At 37.4% G+C, this 21,547-nt stretch overlaps 1 protein-coding gene across 2 annotated transcripts in view; it reads left to right on the top strand.

Annotated features, from left to right (window-relative positions):
* akt2.L (v-akt murine thymoma viral oncogene homolog 2 L homeolog) overlaps positions 1-21,317 on the top strand; it is a 31,798-nt gene extending 10,481 nt beyond the window's left edge. For both annotated transcript variants that reach the window (XM_018228622.2, NM_001086622.1), the window contains 13 exon segments: positions 214-333; positions 4,941-5,075; positions 6,362-6,473; positions 6,791-6,953; positions 7,264-7,395; positions 7,518-7,583; positions 7,786-7,854; positions 15,043-15,165; positions 16,706-16,834; positions 17,634-17,848; positions 18,054-18,141; positions 18,692-18,794; positions 19,556-21,317. In XM_018228622.2, the coding sequence (XP_018084111.1) occupies positions 288-333; positions 4,941-5,075; positions 6,362-6,473; positions 6,791-6,953; positions 7,264-7,395; positions 7,518-7,583; positions 7,786-7,854; positions 15,043-15,165; positions 16,706-16,834; positions 17,634-17,848; positions 18,054-18,141; positions 18,692-18,794; positions 19,556-19,635 (1,461 nt within the window). In that variant the 5' untranslated portion in view covers positions 214-287 and the 3' untranslated portion in view covers positions 19,636-21,317.
* Positions 21,318-21,547: the final 230 nt, after the last annotated feature.

Here is a 21,547-nt window from a genome sequence, read left to right as displayed (position 1 = left end):
TTACTTGCCCTTTAATCTGAAAACACTTCCCTTTATAATGATGATACTTGTACTTTCATAAGTAGGATTTCCTTTCTTCCTGACGTTTAGATTGTCTTCCTAAAAGAAGCAGTCCATAATACAGAAAACTACCTTTTGTTGTTTCTATCCAGATGTAGTCTGCAGGTGTCCCATAAGAGCCATGTAAATTGCTGTATGTTTTTCATTTTGCAGAGCCACCATTGTGCTTATAACCAGCTTCCCAGGGATTGATCGGGCTCAAGTCTGTTCAGCCCATTTTTACCAACATGAATGAAGTGATGGTGATTAAAGAAGGTTGGCTTCAAAAAAGAGGTAAGGGAAAAATTGAGGAGAATTTGCCCAGCAGTTACCATTATTTACTGTAAGTTTTGGCTTTGTGAAATAGAAGTGTAAGATGTCCAGCATATACAGTATATATCAAACATGGTATTTTGCATTGTAAGTATGCTAGAGTGTTAGGTCAGTGATATATGGCAGACTTGGATGTGCCAACCTTTACAAGAAAAACATATTAGAAACACTGCTTTCCTCCGTAGCATCAGTTTATCAATATCCCCTCATGTTTTCGGGTAGGGTAGGTTATAGGGATTGTGGATTCAGCCGAATCTTTGAATCCTAATTTGCATATGCGAAGTTTTAGCCGGGCGGAAGGAATCGCCGAAACCGAATCCAGCTGAAAAAGGCCGAATCCTGGATTCGGTGCATCCCTAGTATATTATGACTTCTTATGGCAACTGATTAATCATGCTTGGCAAATTTAATGTTGAATATGGCAAGTATCTTACATAGCACTAACATATTCATATTGCACAGCATTTTACAGACAGTGTACATTGTCCACATAGTATACATAAACTTGTATGTGGTAATTCTATTTAATCCCTAAAGCATATAAAGTACATAATACATTAATGTTTATAGCATAGTATTTACCCTTGATTCTGCCCCCTAAATCTTTTGGTCTTTATTTAAAGGGATGACAGCTCAGTGTCATGCCTCTCCTTTAATAGAGGGCACAGAAGAAGTTGTTTGTAGTAAGCAAATACTATTACTAGTGTGTGCTATGGCATAAAAGTTATTTTACAAATGATAATTCATCTTTACTGGAAAGATGTTTGGAGATTCTTGGAAGCATTTCTTGTTATGTTTTGCCAGCATACTAAAGCCTTTTTGACCTTTTGGGATTCCTGAAATACCAGTAAAAACAAGATAATAATAGGTGCACCTTAACCAGGGAGCAAGATTAAAAGCAAGAGCTTTGAATGCCTTTAGAAGGAAACTTATGGAATTATTTTTAGGAGTGGTATAATAATTCTAAGGCTGATGGCAAACTGGGAACTTCTTTCTCAGCCTCCCAAAATCACACATTGTCTCTTCCATGTGACCTGGATGGGAGGCAGTTTTTTGTGAGAAGTGCCAGAAATGGGGCTGTCAGCCTGAAAATGTAATTTTCCCCTCACATGATTCTTTTTCACTCAGATTTCAATATGCAAATTAGAATTTTGTTTGGCCAAATCTTTTGTGGAGGATTCATTATTCAGCAGTGTCCAAAAGTTATGGATTCCATATGTCTCTGCTGTTCATATTCTTGGTGCTGTTGGTTCTGATTCCTGAAGCCGAACCTATGATTCAAAGACCTGGAGGATAACTTATTACTCCAGTTTCAGAACCAAAAGGTTTAAGCAAATACCGATATGTTTTGAAATGGTATTTACACATATGATTAAAGTTGCTAAAAATTGAGTATATTGGGAAGTTGCTTTGAATTACACAGTCTATCATTACATACTATAGAGCACATTTAAACTACATCTCATTTTTATTATTACTTTTCCCTCTGGCTAATAAAATAGTAGCTTGTACTTGAGGGTAACTAACTGGTGTGAATCTATATTAGTGGCTAACAATCATTAGTTTGTTCATATTTAAATAAATTCCATATAAAAGATGCCATACATCGCAAAGTAGTGCTGATCAGTGTGCTTTCACTTTAACAACCCTGTGGCGGATGCTGTCAGTGACTTAATGGATTTGTTATGCTGTAAAATGCAGCACAGACATCAAGTAATGGGGAAATGTGAAAATACTTCTACATTAAATACATTTTTTAAAAGTTCCATATTCTTAACCATGCACACATTCCTCTCTTCTCTGAACTGTAGGGGTATCTGCACTCATCTAAGTCCTGCCCATTGCTAGCATTCACAAATTCTTGTTTCCTAGCAAGATATTACTCCACTGTGCCCTTTGCATGTCTCTCTCTCTTCCCAGCTCTCTTAGAGCATATTGCACATCTTTAATGACCGTTTCCAATATTTACCAAGAAAAGATCACCTTAAGGTATTTTATTGAGATCTCCACACAACTTTTCAGGGGTTCCTTCCCCTTTCTCAAGTGCTCTTCTGAAACCTCGTGCAGCAGGGTTTCCAGATTGAGCCCCACTTCTTATTTTACACAGAACGGTGGACACTCGGTAATACAAGGGTTTAAAAGGGATAATATTGGACCCTTGCTTATTATACGTGGAATTTCACTTTCCGGGAATAGGAGGTATTGATTATCCAATTGACATTTTATTTAATTAAAGAAAAATAGTCGTTTTTACAATTTTTCTTTAATAAAATTCAGTAATACAAGGTTATTGACTGTTTCAGATGTCTTCTGTTTTAGGCTTTTATTTTGTTTCTCTGCTTCCTGCATGAGTACTCTTCAACCGATCTGCTGTCCTGCTTCATCTGCCTCCATATGAAATTGGGCTTAGATAACTTTCATTCTGCAATAGTACGTTTGTGCATAGCACAAATACTTACAGTTTTTAGATTGTAAACTGTAAGCCCTCTTTACTTCCTTTATTGATTAGTGTTGTTTGTTCTGTTGTAAAATACTATGTAATATGTTGGCACTTTATAGATACGTGTTAACCCTCAAGATTACGTTAAATAACTCAACTTAATGATATTGACATTTTTTTTTAAGGGTCCTTTATTTTAAGCAGTTCTGCAGCATGCCCCTCATGATGGACAATACTGGGGTTTATATAGTGAATAAAGTACCCCTATTGTAAAATATAAGGGTATTATAAGTCACTGAGGAGTTTCATTACCATATAAAAGCACAGGTCATGGAACTCCAAGGTTACTTCTAATATCCTTATATTTTCCAACAAGGGTTACTTTATTTATTATAATACACAAGTTTTAGTGGGTCAAGTGACAAAAATGACACCACTACGCACCATTTATAACTGATGACATCACTAGTCGCCATTTATAAGCATATCATTTACAGGATATTCATGACTTTTGTGTATTATAATAGGATATCCTACTCTGTTTAACTACCTATAGATCAAAATAGATTAAACATGTTTTGTGGGTTATTATCTTGTAGTTAATTGGTAGTTACACTTAAAGGTCCAGTAACATAAAAACATTTTTTTTAAAAAATTGTTAATATACTACAAAAAAAAACCCACCAAGTCTTTATATGAAAAAACTTACTGAAACTCCGCTTGTGCTCCTCTTCAGAAAAGGTGATCGGGTGATCCATCGTGCGCCTGCTCGATTTCTCCTCCCTGCCTTCCTTATAGGATAGCCAGGGAGGAAAAATTGGGCGCTGCACGATTAATCGTTGCCTTTTCTGAAGAGGAGCACAAGCGGAGTTTTGCTAAGTTATTTCTAAATAAAGACTTGGTGGGGTTTTTTTCGTAGTATATTAACAATTTTTTTATTTTTTTAAATTGTTACTGGTCCTTTAATTAAATTCATTTCTGAGGCATCTTAAAAAGTATCCCTGCCATTTTTTAGTTAGAAGACCTGCATCATTTTAAGCATTATACTTCCATCATATTCCTGAACTTAAAGGGTCCCTCCCTATTACAAGAAAGTAATTGTTACGTCAGCATCTGCTGGATCACATGTAACCAGGAAGTGCACTATTTATATTTCACGATAGAAATATTTATGGTAGAAACATTCAGAAGAAACTTGCAATTAGTATATCTATAGCCATTTAGATGCAGCCACTTATCTCCTCTGCATTGGACACTGCATTTGGCACCTCCCTTTTGCATCTTTGCGGGAACCTGCCCGAGAAAGCACAGCATTTGTCAGGTCCTTTGGTCAGTTGCTTCCATTCGAAGGCTTATTTTGGGGTGGCTGGGCATGTTTAGAGAGTCAGTCTTCCTCTTACCCATCTACTCATAGTCCAGACAGCTGGTAAAAGTAGCTTCCTGATTGTAAGTTATTTTGGTAGAGGTGTGTTAAATTTCATTCAGCAAAGCTGGGCTACTCCTGTATCAGTGGGGGTAGGATTTTAACCCATAGCTTGTAAGCAGGGTTACTCCTGCTGGAGCAGGACTGGAAACGTTAATAACAGTGGCTTGCTTGTTAGGCTGTACATGGAGAAGTTTGTGCTAGGTTTTGTCTTAATCAACACATCTCATAACCACATGAACGTTTCCTTGTTTGCATGAAAGCCTATGAATCTCCTGTCTGTCTACTAGAAAGTGAAAGCAACTAGCTTGTTTACTTATACAAAGATTCGAGGACAGTTACTTGTATTCAAAGCCTAGGTAAGAGAGCAAAACTGTATATGGAGTAAAGGTGGCCACACATGGGCAGATTTTGTCACCACTCCACATATATCATATAGAAGTGATAGTTCTAATGAACGATTCATCCGTTAATTGTAAACAATATGTGAGGAGACTTTTGTCATATTTTTGTTGGTTGCAAGATCATGCATCATGATGGCTATCCGACCCTAAACAGGGGGAAAAAAATAATCTGATAGTCCTGTCCACTGACCGATTTCATCATTTCATGACATACATATTTAAACCTGGTCACTACCATTTTCTCTGGAGGGTTGGGCTTAGCCTGAAGGTCTAAATATGATTTTAACTTTCTTTTGCGCAGGGGAGTATATTAAAACATGGAGACCACGATATTTCCTTCTGAAAAGTGATGGTTCCTTTATTGGCTATAAAGAGAAGCCAGAGTCCACAGAGCACAATGTGGTGCTTCCACCCCTCAATAACTTCTCTGTTGCAGGTGAGTGTTTGCTCAGACTTTGTCCCTAGCTGGCAAGGGAGTTTTTGTTATATGTGGCATGTAAATGGTCATACTGAAGTAGTTCTAATCCTCCATAAGATTATTCTGCTTCAACACGAGGGCACTTGAAAATGTAAGTGGTACTGCTACTTTGCTATTGGTGATAAGAATCATGTAGTACCACATGCTGAATATTCCAGTACTATACAGTTGTCAGAAATCCCTCCATCCTTACAAAGGGCTTTGACACTGCATTATAACTTCTTTTCAGAAATGCTGGTTTTGAGGTGCAACAATCCCTCCTAAAATTCTGGGTCACCCACCTTTTAGTGCATGAATAAAATATTTTTGCACATCAGTTTAAACTGTTCATGCAATTAAAGGAGACAATTGTAGGAAGCACAAATGATTATTCCCAATGCAATTAACTTTTCATTTGAGAAACCTCCCTATAGCCCCTTAGATAGTCAGAGACTTGAAGGGGGGCACATGGGTTATAACTGTTCTGCTAGTTTGCTTTTGATCCTTAGCACACAGGTCAGATTCAAATCAAACTAACTGAACAGTTGTCCCATATGGTCCCCTTCAAGTCACTGGTTACTGACTGGTAAAAGGTTAGAGAGCTGCAAAGGAGGAAGTAGCGTTGTGGCTATTACGCTAGTCCTATCCGTTCACGTCAGCCCTTATACATTACATTTTTGGCTAACTAACTATATTGGAAACATTTTCACATTTTCGCATAACCTATCTATTGACGCTGTTTTTATTTTTACACTGAACTGTTCCTTTAAAGGTCATACCATGTACAATAATGAATTGGAGTAACTGTTATTGGGATATCCTTGATTAATTTGGGTTGATGCACAGTGATGAATATCTCAACCTGCTAACCATAATACACTTTTGCAAGTGTTTCAGTACTTATCCAGAAGACCATTCTCCAGAGTGGCCAATAACACAATAGAGAAATTCTAGTAGCACAACAATCATTTGGAATGTACAAAGGTGTTTTATTTAGCTCATATACACATACATAAAGGGCAACATTTCAAGCCCCCTTAGCCTTTTATCAAGCCTGTTGCCAGCTGATTAATTTGGGTTGTGAACAATCTGTAGCACTTCACTACTTGTGCAATAGTTGCAGGTAATAGTTGCAATAGTTGCATTTTTGCTCATTTATGTATGTTAAATATTTTTATCATTTTTGACATCCTATTATAAAATCTCTACTTTGCCTTGTCTTTAATGTTGGGCTTGATTTCTGTACGTGTTGCTTGTTCATGCAGAATGTCAGCTAATGAAGACAGAACGGCCTAGGCCCAACACATTTGTGATTCGGTGCCTACAATGGACTACCGTTATTGAACGGACTTTTCATGTTGACACACCTGAGGAAAGGTACAGTTGCTTAGCTTAAAGGAGAAGGAAAGCTACTGAATCAGTTTATTGCCAATAGATTAGCCACAATAGTGCATTCATATTCATATTGCTTGATTAGAAAGCTGCAAATGTGGTTTGCAGTTTTGTGCATGCTCCATGGAAAAAAAGATATATTTTCTAAAAATCAGAAAAATAAAATACACATTTTGCATATATGTTTAAGAATGAATATTATTCTTTATTGCAATATTGAGTTGACATGTTAGACCATACAGAAATCTGCAAGGTTTTCCTCTGCGGTGAACAAGTACGCTGAAATAATATTTTTGCCTCAGGGAAGAATGGATTATTGCCATCCAGACAGTGGCCAATGGCCTGAAGAACCAGGTGCCCGAAGATGAGGAGGAGGAAGCCATGGAAGTTAAGTATGGCTCCCCCAGCGATGTCTCAAGTGCCGAGCAAATGGATGTTGCAATGTCCAAAGGGCACCCCAAAGTGGTAAGCTGTACCTTTAATCTTGATTGTCCTTGAGAGGAGGAAACTATTTTTTATGCCTTAACAAATTTTGTGTGTGTTGCTGTTTGGCAGAAAGGGGAACAGGTATTCTTCATTATACTCCTATTTCAACATGCATGCAATAAATATTACTTGTGTTGAACATACTTTCATTCTATTGTTTTAATCACAAAAATCTACGGTATTTGTTATGACTTAAGCTAAACAGGAACATTTTAATTTGATATACTTTTTTCCAATGGTGTGATTCTTTATTTGCCTCTGCTCACCATTTTTTTTATGTCGCTTTAAGACCATGAATGATTTTGACTACCTCAAATTGCTGGGAAAAGGGACCTTTGGGAAGGTTATCCTTGTCCGAGAGAAAGCTACCGGACGTTACTACGCTATGAAGATCCTTCGAAAAGAGGTCATAATTGCTAAGGTGAGGCTTATTATAACAATTACAACAACTGCAAAAATGGGCCCTGTGGGAGATCACACTTTTTTTTTCTTTTTTTGTTTCCTCATCAAGGAACTAAAGCACATTGTGTCTTTTTATTTCAGGATGAAGTTGCTCATACACTTACAGAAAGCAGAGTTTTGCAGAACACAAAACACCCGTTTTTGACGGTATGTATGTTGGGGCATGCCTGAACTTAATTTCATTCATTTAAATGGACAAGGAACCCCTCAAATCTAAAACCCACAGAAGTCTTTGTCTTGTGAACATGCTCAGGTTTTCAGACAGCTGATGTGTGCATGAAATATGGTCTTGGTCTTACTTTAGGAATGCTTCAGTGGGTGAATTTTGTACTTTTCCTGTATTTTCCAGGCATTAAAGTATGCATTTCAGACCAGTGACAGACTCTGCTTTGTTATGGAATATGCTAATGGTGGAGAGGTAAGAAGTCAAGTTTCTATGGATATTGTTTTAAAACGGCAAATACCAGACCTATATTCTTAAATGAAATGGAGGTTGCCTAATAAATTTTCAAAAAATGAGGAGAGCACTTCTGAATAGCAAAATCGCTGTGGTTGTGTTTATTTAAAGGCTACTACACGACATGTTTCGGGTTATTACATACCCTTTCTCAAGTGTAACTAACACAGAACAAAACAAGGCTATATAAGCCCTCCCATCAAGTGAGAAATTAGCCAAAGGGGCGTGCCATCAATTAAGTTAACATCATATATAAGGAAGGATTTTTAACATCATATGTAAAAAACGAATTTTTTAAAAATAGCGAAATTTTCTAAAAATTTCTTAAAACATTAATGTACAATAAAGCTTCTGAAAAACATTTATATCTGTGTATCCAAAAAATCAACATAGATTGTGCTTTAAAATCTTCAATATTCCCATCGGTGCTGTAAAACAATAATATACATACACACTATTTAAAAACATATAGAATCCACATGAGTATAAGGCATATAAAACCTACTGCAGTTCTTATCTTATCTTTTTTGTAACAATGTATTCTAATCGCAGACAGTATCAATCTATAATGTAACATCATGCTATGCTCATTTAGTCTGCAACAAATGGGATACTTTATTCTTATTCTGCATAGCTATGTCGCCATCTATTTAGCATATTTCCAGCTATAAATACATCTTACCATATACTTTATTCATCTATGTTGAAGTAAATTCAAGGCCTGCAAAGTCAAAAGAAAAGAAAAAATATATACAACATGAGATATTTTATAGAAATGGTTTTAAGCTCCAACTGTCATTTAGCCCATCAGGGGTTAGTGTATTCAGCTTTTTTATCCATTTCCCTTCTGCCTGAAGTAGTTCCTTCTGTCTATCCCCTCCTCTTAAGTTCATAGCAATCTCTTCTAGCACACACCACCTAAGTTGCATTGGATTGTGTCTATGTTCATAGAAATGTCTCGATACCTGTGTGTCATTCTGTGTTCCTTCTTTAAAATTTCGAATATAACCTCTGTGTTCCTGGATCCTTTTTTTAACTTCTCTTTTTGTTTGACCCACGTATCCCATGCCGCATGGGCACTTCAACATGTAAACTACATATTTCGAGTTACAAGTAGCATGACATTTTATATTAATTTCGTGTCCCTTTGTTGGATGATAAATTTTGGTTCCTTTCATTATTGACGAACAGCAATTGCATCCTAGGCATGGAAATGTTCCATATTTAGGTTTACCTAGGAATTTTCTTTTTTTAGATCTTGTGTCCGAAGGGCAAAGCATATCTTTTAGTGTACGACCTCGTTTATAGCAAAATAATGGCGGCTTAGCAAACAAATGACCATATTGTTTATCTGTTTGTAGTAGCGGCCAATATTTAGTGATCAGCTTTTCTATTCTATCACTCTGATGGCTATACGTGGACACAAATGCTGTTCTTTGTTCATTCCCATTTTTTTGTTTTTTGACCAATAGGTCATCCCTTATAAGTGAATCTGTTTCTTTAATTGCCTTATTAATAGACTCAAGTCTATAGCCTTTTTCCAAGAAGCGATTAGCGAGAATCTCAGAGGCTTCCGCATATCCTTCTGTACTGGAAGAAATTCTTTTTGCCCTCATAAACTGTCCTTTCGGTATCGCTCTTTTCACTTTAGGGCTATGGAAACTCTTAGCATGTAGAAGATTATTTTTATCTACTGCTTTTCGGTACAAATCAGTTTGTATTATTCCTTCATTTAGGGACATTTTAACATCTAGAAAGTTCAGCTCTTTTAATGAACATTCATATGTGAATTTGATGGTACTATGGCTTCGATTTGCCTCCTCCATCATATTCACTAGGTCAGCCATAGAGCCAATCCAAACGAGAAAGATATCGTCCACGAAACGAAAATATCTCAAAATATATTTGCTGTAAAGGTCATTATTCAAAAAGAGCTTCTTTTCTAGATAGTTAACAAACAAATTGGCATATGAGGGCGCTACTGTAGCACCCATCGATGTGCCTTGTGTCTGCCAATAGAAATCTTCTTCAAAGACAAAATAATTTTTAGTCAGAACCATTTGAAGGCAATCTAGTATGAAAAAAATTTTTGAATTATGCAAATTAGTTTCTAATAGGATTTCTTCAATATAGGCAATACCCTCATTATGGGGAATCGATGTATAAAGGCTCTGTATATCTATTCCACACAGAATTGCCCCTGCTGGAAGTATTTCTAACTGCTTCAACCTACAGAGGAGGTCTGTGGTATCTCTCAGACACACATTGATTTTTGTTACCTCACTCTGTAAAAAATGATCCACGAAGACTGACAGAGGCTCCAGTACTGACCCTATACCCGAGACTATAGGTCTCCCTGGTGGGCTAACAAGTGTTTTGTGTACCTTTGGCAGCAGGTATAGTACTGGAACCCTTGGATAGTCTGTGATCAAAAAGTCCTTTTCTGTAGAATTAATTACAGAGTTAAGCCAAGCTTCTTCAACCATCTGATCAATTTGTTTCTTAATATTAGCAGTAGGGTCATACCCAATTTTTATGTAGTGCCCAGGAGTATTCAATTGCCTAAAAGCCTCCAAATTATACTGTTCTTTATCAAGTATTACAATGCTTCCTCCTTTGTCGGCTCTGCGAATAATCACTGTATTATTTTGTTGGAGGTCGCGTATAGCTCTTTGTTCATTCTTACTTAAATTATGCATGCTTTTCTCTCTATTTATACCCCATATCTTTTTCATTTCTGCTAGTATTACATGTTCAAACGTTTCAACAGATTCATTATTAACGTCAGGTATCAATGTACTTTTTTTCTTAAATGCGCTCGCTGGTTCTGACACAATACATTCAGCATAACACATTTTTAATTTTAACTTGCGAGTAAATTTTAAAAAGTCAATCTCGCAATCCTCTATGTCCACATCGTATGTTGGGACAAATCCAAGTCCCTTACTAAGTAAAGAAAGTTCTGAGGATGATAGTTCATAGGCAGACAGATTGATTACTAAATTAGTTACCTCAGTGGCCTTCTGTTCCTTTGCGGGTATGTGTCCCTTATAATTGGAATCCTCGGGTTGTTCTTGGTTCGTGGTCTTTCCACGCCGTCTTCCCCTGTGCGTTCTTCTAAAAAAGGACGCTGTGAGCCATACATGGATTCATCTTCGCTGCTTGTATATGCTGCAGGAGCGCGTCTCTCTCTCCATGTGCGCCTATAAGGACGATATCCAGCTGTTCCTACTCTTGGGGTTCCTGTATCTGAGCGTTGCTGCTGTTGATCGTGGCGCCAGGAGTACACTCTCTCTCGCGCATAGTCTTCCGCGTCTCTCTCGAGTTTCGTCACTTTGCGGGCTAGGATGTTTTGACGGAGTCTTTCAATGATCTCGTTATGACGCGCACGTATCTTCTCCGCTTCCTCCATTCCCACAATGGCCGCTATCTCGGCTTTACACGTGGATATCTGCTCTTTCAATTCGGTAAGTTTAACCTGGGCTCTTTCAATCATCAGCACCATCAGATCTAGGCTGCACTTATTTGTGATTTCATGCCAGCGCTGCATTAACACTGTATCGTCATTACAGAGATTTGGTGTAATGTCTAATCGTAGGCCACGAGGTATTTGTTTGGCTTTGACATAACGAATTAATGTACTTTGATGTAATGCCAAACTAACCTCTTTTCTTTCTAGATTCAGGAGATCTTTTGCAGGATCCTTTGCGAAGCTTACAATTTTTTGTGCTTCTAGGCTCTGTTCAGCCTCGGCTAAAATGCGTTGTATATCGCCATCTGTATAGGCGAAAGTCTGGCAACCCTCTAGTGTTCTGCTTGTAGCCATCATGAGATGAGTCTCAAATAACTGCTTGGCGGCGTTCTGGACAGCGGAAAGTTATTGCAGAATAAACAATTGATGTCCTCCGCACTGCCTTTTCAGTCTTTTTTTAGGAATGCATCAATCCTCGCTTGGGTAAACCGCTATCCCAACCAGTAACAAATTTTCAAAAAATGAGGAGAGCACTTCTGAATAGCAAAATCGCTGTGGTTGTGTTTATTTAAAGGCTACTACACGACATGTTTCGGGTTATTACATACCCTTTCTCAAGTGTAACTAACACAGAACAAAACAAGGCTATATAAGCCCTCCCATCAAGTGAGAAATTAGCCAAAGGGGCGTGCCATCAATTAAGTTAACATCATATATAAGGAAGGATTTTTAACATCATATGTAAAAAACGAATTTTTTAAAAATAGCGAAATTTTCTAAAAATTTCTTAAAACATTAATGTACAATAAAGCTTCTGAAAAACATTTATATCTGTGTATCCAAAAAATCAACATAGATTGTGCTTTAAAATCTTCAATATTCCCATCGGTGCTGTAAAACAATAATATACATACACACTATTTAAAAACATATAGAATCCACATGAGTATAAGGCATATAAAACCTACTGCAGTTCTTATCTTATCTTTTTTGTAACAATGTATTCTAATCGCAGACAGTATCAATCTATAATGTAACATCATGCTATGCTCATTTAGTCTGCAACAAATGGGATACTTTATTCTTATTCTGCATAGCTATGTCGCCATCTATTTAGCATATTTCCAGCTATAAATACATCTTACCATATACTTTATTCATCTATGTTGAAGTAAATTCAAGGCCTGCAAAGTCAAAAGAAAAGAAAAAATATATACAACATGAGATATTTTATAGAAATGGTTTTAAGCTCCAACTGTCATTTAGCCCATCAGGGGTTAGTGTATTCAGCTTTTTTATCCATTTCCCTTCTGCCTGAAGTAGTTCCTTCTGTCTATCCCCTCCTCTTAAGTTCATAGCAATCTCTTCTAGCACACACCACCTAAGTTGCATTGGATTGTGTCTATGTTCATAGAAATGTCTCGATACCTGTGTGTCATTCTGTGTTCCTTCTTTAAAATTTCGAATATAACCTCTGTGTTCCTGGATCCTTTTTTTAACTTCTCTTTTTGTTTGACCCACGTATCCCATGCCGCATGGGCACTTCAACATGTAAACTACATATTTCGAGTTACAAGTAGCATGACATTTTATATTAATTTCGTGTCCCTTTGTTGGATGATAAATTTTGGTTCCTTTCATTATTGACGAACAGCAATTGCATCCTAGGCATGGAAATGTTCCATATTTAGGTTTACCTAGGAATTTTCTTTTTTTATTTTTTTTTTTAGATCTTGTGTCCGAAGGGCAAAGCATATCTTTTAGTGTACGACCTCGTTTATAGCAAAATAATGGCGGCTTAGCAAACAAATGACCATATTGTTTATCTGTTTGTAGTAGCGGCCAATATTTAGTGATCAGCTTTTCTATTCTATCACTCTGATGGCTATACGTGGACACAAATGCTGTTCTTTGTTCATTCCCATTTTTTTGTTTTTTGACCAATAGGTCATCCCTTATAAGTGAATCTGTTTCTTTAATTGCCTTATTAATAGACTCAAGTCTATAGCCTTTTTCCAAGAAGCGATTAGCGAGAATCTCAGAGGCTTCCGCATATCCTTCTGTACTGGAAGAAATTCTTTTTGCCCTCATAAACTGTCCTTTCGGTATCGCTCTTTTCACTTTAGGGCTATGGAAACTCTTAGCATGTAGAAGATTATTTTTATCTACTGCTTTTCGGTACAAAGGTTGCCTAATACTTGTACCTTATATAGTCCCAGCAATGGTTTTAATACCCTGAGTGTTGCAAGTCTTTACCTTCCAAGACTTAACATTGCTGTACTATGCTATGGCTCAGACATGGGTCTCTCCACTATACTTGAATTCTTCCCATAGAGAGGTGCTTCTGGGATTTGTTGATTTAAAAAAAAAAAAAACACACTTGTAAGGGGAACTATTGTGAAAATAAAAATGTAATATACAACCCCATTTCCAAAAAAATGTGGGCACTGTGTAAATAAAAACTGAATGGGGTGATTTTGCAAATCATTTAAGCTCAATATTTAATTGCAAATATTACAATGACATACAATGACATATCAGATGTTGACTGAGAAATGCCATTGCCCTCTGATATATTTGTTTGTTTTGAATTTGATGCCAGCAACACAAAAAAGTTGAGACTGGGCAACAAAAGACTGGAAAAGTTACGTACTGCGAAAATGAGTGGACCCCAGAGAGGTTTGGGAAGGATACACCACTATGTGAGGGCAAAATATAATACATTTAAGAATAATGTTCCTCAACATAAAGAATTTGGCAATTTTTCTACAAATAGTCCATATTGTGTACTACACTACATAATATCATTAAAAGGTTCAAACAATCCAAATAAATTTCTGTATGCAAGGGACAAGGCCAGAAGCCAATATTGTATGCCCATGACATTCAGGCCCTCAGGTGGCACGGCATGAAAAACAGACACAATTTTGTAGTGGAAATCACTGCATGGCCTCAGCAATACTTACCAAAACCATTGTCTGTGAACACAGTTCATTGCTGCATCCACAAATGCAAGTTACAATTACCAAGCAAACAAGAAACCATATAGAAATATGATCAAGAAACACTGGCGCCTTCTCTGGGCCTAAGCTGAGGTGAAGCCGAGATGAAGTGAAAAACTTTCCTGTGACCTGACAAATTGAAATTCTTTTTGGAATTTCATGGATGCTGCATCCTCTGGGCTAAACAGGAGAAAAAAACACCCAGCCTGGTATTGGCTTATAGTTCAAAAGCCAGTATCATTGATGGTATGGGGGTGCATCTATTTTTAATTTAATGTATGGTTTAAATCATTTTCAAATCATCCCATTCTCTTATTATTTATACTTTACATTGTGTCATATCGTTTTTTGGAAATGGGCTTGTAAGATTCATCACATGGAAATAAGAAAAGAGTTTGGAACTGATTTAACTCATATGAAATTATTATTTTCGTGATCGTTTCCCATTAAATAAATGTATTTCATTTGTATTGCCTAGTACAGGCTACAGTGCTGATTGATTCTTATGCATATGTCTTCTGAGTTTTTTTTTTTTTTACTCTGTTGCCTATTTTACACGTAAAACAGTTCCGATTTATATAATCTTTTTTTGTTTATGCACACACAAATTTATAATATTGCCATAAATCCTATACAAGACTAAAATGTTCTTCATATTCTCTGTGCTCTTTGCAGCTTTTTTTCCATCTTTCACGAGAACGAGTTTTTACAGAGGACAGAGCACGCTTTTATGGAGCAGAGATTGTGTCTGCTTTAGAATATCTACATTCTCGAAATGTGGTATACAGAGACATCAAGGTAGGAAATATAACTGAAAGGCCACCTATTACAGTTGTTAGTATTTGATAGAGTCTAGGGACTTACATGTTGGTCTGTCAAGGATTCCATCTTTTCTAACTGATTACATATTTTTTCTTTTTTAAGCCTTGACGTAATATTTTTTGGAAAAGTCTGTATTAATTTGCTAAGATGCACCATTAAATCAAGCCCCCTATTAGTCACATCATTATGTAAAGCATAGCACTTAGCTGCATGAAGAGTTCTTCAGTTTTGCTGAACTGGTCTCCTTAAAGGGGTGGTTCACCTTCACATAAATGTGGTTATCCCAGCAGAGGAAGTAATCAACACGGATTCACTAGTATCATTTTTCTGGCAATGCCACTATCATCTCTACCATACAAGTTTCTGGCAATGCCATCATAAATTAAATAAGCAGTGGAGTCTGGTGGTTTCAGCGAAACGTTTTGGTCAGGTGGGGGGGAGGAAAGAAGTAACTTAAGGTGATAAGTGTGTTGATAAAGCAATTATAAAAGAGCAGGAGCAAAGAAGCAGATTGATTCCTGTGCGATACATTCTGGGGGGGCACATGCAGATAAGTGAGCACATTTACATTTCACTCTTAAGGTGGCCTCTCGTTTGGCAAGGTCTTAAGGTGATCCGCTCGTTTGGCAAGGTCAACAACCGAGCGGATCTTGACCCGATATGCCCACTAACGGCTGGGCGATATCGGATGAACGGCAAGGCCGAACGTTCGGATTACGATACTACAAATGGGCTGCGACGGGTCGCAGGACCGCATCAATTAGCCGATGCGACCCTGTGTCGTACAAAAAGAATCAAACTTGACCGATCTATATCTGCACGATTTTTGGCCTGATGCCGATCGGTTGGACCCATCTGGAGCCCCCACACATGGGCAGATAAGCTGCCGAATCGGTCTAAAGGACCGATATTGGCAGCTTTAATCTGCCCATGTTTGGCCACCTTTACATTCCCACAGTTTTAGCAGTATGAGAGCAAATATATAATGAACTGGATGCTTACAGTCAATAGGAGGGATTCTGTTTATGTCCAATTAGAGTATTGTAAAGCAATGCCAGCACTGTGGTGTGAGCACACTCCCCACACTGACTAGAGAAATGTGCTCCTCCCACTCCAAATCTTCCAGCAATGCCTCCTTGAAAGTTTTGCAGACTCACGTAAGTTTTAACAGGCACCTTTGGCTATGTAAATCTTACAAACTGCTTAGGGATGCACCGAACCGAATCCGAACCCTAATTTGCGTATGCAAATTAAGGGTGGGAAGGGAAAAAATGTTTTATTTCCTTGTTTTCTGACAAAAAGTCACGCAATTTCCCTCCCTGCCCCTAATTTGCATATGCAAATTCGGATTCAGCCGAATCCAAATCCTGCTGAAAAGGCATTCGGTGCATCCCTAAAACTGCTTTAACAAGCTTGAGGGAATGTTATTATTTAGAGTATTATAAGCAGTGCTTAACAAAGGTGAACCACCCCTTTAACCAAGACCATTTAACTTTCGAATACTTTTCTTTTATAGCTGGAGAATCTCATGCTGGATAAGGATGGCCATGTCAAGATTACAGATTTTGGTTTGTGTAAAGAAGGCATCACAGATGGAGCTACCATGAGGACCTTCTGTGGCACACCAGAGTACCTTGCCCCTGAGGTAATTGTTTCATTCCAGGATACTGCTTACAAACAGAGCTACTAGTTTTTATAACATTGTAGCTGTATTGGCGTGTATACTGCTATTTCAGGTCCTTGTGCCTGATCCTGTGCTTTCAGAAAGAGCCAGCACTTTATTATCATCTATTATTTGGAACACTTGGGACCTGGGTTTTTCCGGATAACTAGTACAAAGTAATTGTTTTATTATTACAGATAAATTAGAATGGTTTGCCAATAATTGACTTTATGAATGGGTGCTTTCATGTGCCAGTTTGAGGAATTTATAGATTTTGTGTGCCTATTGGAGACATTACTAAATGTTATGAGTATGACTTAATGCAATCCAGTTGGTCTGCTGGAACCAAATGAGCCTGTTTGATTGGTTTCTGCATGGTTTCCCCCCCCCCCCCCAGTGATGTCAGTGCTGTGGCACCTCAGTGATGTCATTGCCAAGCTGGTTTATTTATTGAAGAGGTCAGGCTTTGCATGTTGTTCAGGATTGGCTAGGGTTACATTTTTTCCAACCCATGCATTTCTACTGCCTTCCTGAAGTCCCCAAATGAAGCGGTGGCAAGACAGTTTGAAAACCTAATATCCACTGCTACGTATGTGTATGAGCTAATGGGTACTGTGGCACAAGTTCTAACCAAGACTCTTTAGGAATAACAATTACACTTTACTGTGGAGAGATTCTGTAATAGACTGATAAATAGAACACACATGCTGTGCTGTAACGAATAAAAATTACATTTTTTTCTGGTTGGATGAAAATGATACTGAAATTACTGTCTCTTTAGGTGCTTGAAGATAATGACTATGGTCGAGCTGTGGACTGGTGGGGTCTTGGAGTTGTGATGTATGAAATGATGTGTGGCCGATTGCCCTTTTATAACCAAGACCATGAGAGGTTATTTGAACTCATCCTCATGGAAGAGATCCGCTTTCCCCGTACGTTAAGCCCAGAGGCAAAATCTCTGCTTGCTGGACTCTTGAAAAAGGATCCTAAACAGAGGTAGGATATGTTGTATATTGGCAATTTGTATATTGTGGTGCTGGATATCAGATTAAATACACTGTAACGTGACCTCTTTACAGACATGCCACTGAAATCTATTTTACATTTTGCTTTTGTTGCAACCCTTTTTTATAACCTTACTAACTGTAATCACAGTTCTGTATCATTTCAGTTTGTCATGTATCTCTTCTATAATATTTAGACTAGGAGGGGGTCCTAATGATGCCCAAGAGGTCATGTCGCATCGATTCTTTGTTTCTATCAATTGGCAAGATGTAACGGAGAGAAAGGTAATACCTGTGAACTCTTTAATGGACAAAAATGAATCAAATATGTTGATTTTAACAAATATACTGTTTGTTTGTTTTATACAGACAATTTAGGTTGTTGTGTGTCTTTTACTTGTCATTTCTGAGTATAAGTATTCTTAATAAAGAATAAAAATAAAGTTTGCTCACTTTATTGTGAAGCCCCCCCCCATTCTCAAAATACTGTAGTTGCTCTGTCGCTTATTATTGCTGCTATGTAACCTTTGCTTACATTTGAATGGACTCAGCACCTTTACTTTTGTAAGACAAAATGTTTTTACAAGTGATTTGGTGCTTGATAGTCTTCCCAAAAATGGGAAATAAAAATGATCAAAGTGAACCAGCATGTACAAACCAGCATGTTCAACAATGAGAATATTTGACACAAAGTACTTCCAGCAGAACTCTTGCAATAGTTTAGCTGTAGTTATTTTATCTTGGTTATTTCATTCCAAAATGCCCTTTTTCTATTAGTTTCATTTGTAAGACAATACTGAATCAGCCTTGTTCTCCCTCACTTGTCTCTTTTCAGCTCACCCCTCCATTCAAGCCACAAGTCACATCAGAGATTGACACAAGATATTTTGATGACGAGTTTACAGCTCAGTCTATAACATTGACGCCTCCCGACAGATGTAAGTACAGATAACTGATCACTTAATAATTAAGCTTTTGTAATTGATTCCCTGCTGCACTATAATAAACCTCTAACTGACATCACTTTAGTATGTGAAGCACTGAGGTACTGACTCTCACATTATAAAGCATCTGTCATCCTACTGCCATTACAAATGAACCCTGTGATTAATTTATCTGTTAATCCAGGGTTTGTCAGACCTATTCATTTGAAACCCCCATGAAGGTCCATTCTTTGGTCAGGACTTATTTTAGCTCATAACACCGTTACCAATATCTGAAAACATTGGTTATTCAGCCATAGCACCAAGAATATCTAGAACAGCAAATACGTTTCACACGAGATCTCATTTTAATTTACCTTCAAGCTGGACAAGATTATCTAGGACAGCAAATTGACACTCTCTCTAAATCTTCAGTTTGTTCCCCCATGCTACTGCCCCAAGTTCCCAGAGGAGGACAACTCAACCACTGCAGCTTTGCCACACACTTGTTTCTTGCACAGTACACAATATTGCATTGTTATGAAGTTTTCAATGTGTTTTACATACAGTGTTTCTCTGCTTCTTAGTGGGAATAAAAAAGAATATTGTGGCAGACTGTGAATGTAGCTAAAAGCTTGGTGTTAATTGCAAGAACTTTTTACATTTTACTTATTAGAAATTAACTATGCTTTAATGCGTTGTTACTGTTGTAGTCCTAACTGTCAAAGTGTAGTTACTGCAAGTGGTAACCTGATTCTCTCTCTCTCTCGTTGCAGATGATAACCTCGATGCCTTAGAATCAGATCAGCGCCCTCATTTTCCTCAATTCTCTTATTCTGCAAGCATACGGGAGTAAAGTTCTTTTTCAATACAGCGACAGCTGGGATGGCAAACTAAAAGACTTTTGCATTCTACTGGAAGAGGAAATCATTTTACTCCCTTTCTGCAATAAAGAGATTTTTGTATAGCCTCCCACATTATTACACAAGAAACTGCAAATTAGCAGAGGAAGGAAAAAAAATCCAGCACAACTTTACCCAATGGATAAAATATCATATTGAAGCCACAATGGAATGGATTGGTTCATGCATTTTAAACTGAATTGCCTTTACTGCTGGAACAGTGGCAGGATTATAAGCCATATAGGGAGAGGGAGCAAATTTAAGGGTAGCAATTCATCCCAGAATGTTTTGCAACCAACACAACGCTTAGGCTAGAATGTCTCATGCCAGCCATTTCTGGTGACTGTAACGGTACAATATTTTTAGTGTGAGAATGTTCGACAAGAAAATGCCCACCCATTCGATGATTTAATGTAGGAGACGATGATAAGCTTCTGGGATATAATATTGTGGTCCCGGTCAGTTCGGTACAACCAAGAAACACAAAACTGTCATTTTGTGTTCCTTCATGCGTTTTATCGTCTTACTGATATAACCAAAAAGAAGCCTTAACAGAACAACAATGGCAATCTAAAGAATATGCTTTTTTATCCGTGGTAAGAAACTTGCACCAGAAACACTTTGTTTTGTTATATAAGTGGCTTGACTTTAAAAGCTGAATGTAAACACATCATCCTCTTTTATTTAATATTTCATGTCCCCGCTTATAAATTGTGCGTGAAACAAATCTCAAATGTTACTTTTTCCAATTTGAATCCTTCTTTCCTCTGAACCTATGGGCAAAAACTGCTTTACCCAATTGGATTTCAATTCCAGCCTCTGCCATGGGTGAAGGAGCATTCTGGCTGGCTGTTGTTACCAGAAACATAATTAACCATACCCCCAGCTTGTCTTCTGTGTAAGTTCTTTGTGTTGGCACATCCTGCTGGGAAAGAGGGGTAAGGTGTTTTTTCTTTATAAACTGGAAATGGCTGTTTTCAATTAAAATTTGATTTTAAACCTAGGCTGCACTATACTAGATACCAGTAGAGTTCAGTGCGGCATTCTATGAAGCAATAATGCATTTCTCATGTACGGAAGGTTAGTCCTTTCTGCTTGCTGGAGTCCTGTTTTTAAATGTGCAGTCTTACTTCAAAGGTCATCTTTTTTTTTTTTTTTTCTTCCCCAAGTAGTTGCTTCCAAAATAATGGTTATTTAATTTCACCCCATTTGTTCCCCCCCCCCATGATCACAGTTTTGATGCATCACTTATGACTGTCAAAAATGTTTTTACATTGGACAGAGATCTAGAAAAATAGTCATTTTCCTTGGATCCTCTCTTAAAATCCCATGTTATTGTAATGCAGAACTGCAAAACGTGTGCCTACAAAAGCTGGTAAGCCTGATATTACTAAAAGGCATCAGCATAAGATTGTACAAATATTTGTTTACCATGAAATTGATAAAAAAATATATATAGAGAGAATGCATTGTTCTAAGAGAGGCAGTTCCTTTAAGTATTATCCTTTTCTGTATGGGGGAATTTCACTTTGCCCCAGATTGCTACATTTTGTAAACATATGAGATGAATACTCAATTTTTCCTCAATACTCTGTTGTTGTTGTTGTGGATATAAAACAACAAAACAATATTTTAAGCCTGTGTTTGTGTCATTGATTAATCGGATCAGCTACTGGGAAATTTATACGGACAATGGAGCCAGTGGAAAACACAAGATCCATAATTATCCTGTAAAATATCACAGAATTTTGTCACCGGTGCTTAGTGATGTCATACAACTTAGTGAGTTTATTGTGTATTCTAAGAAATATTGTACAACCTACTTTAAAGTTTGAAAATATTAGAAATAGCCTTTGGAGTCTTATG

This window comes from Xenopus laevis, chromosome 8L (genome assembly GCF_017654675.1).
Source record: "Xenopus laevis strain J_2021 chromosome 8L, Xenopus_laevis_v10.1, whole genome shotgun sequence".
In the NCBI taxonomy this organism is placed as follows: Eukaryota; Metazoa; Chordata; class Amphibia; order Anura; family Pipidae; genus Xenopus; species Xenopus laevis.
This window is presented reverse-complemented; position numbering and strand designations above follow the sequence as displayed.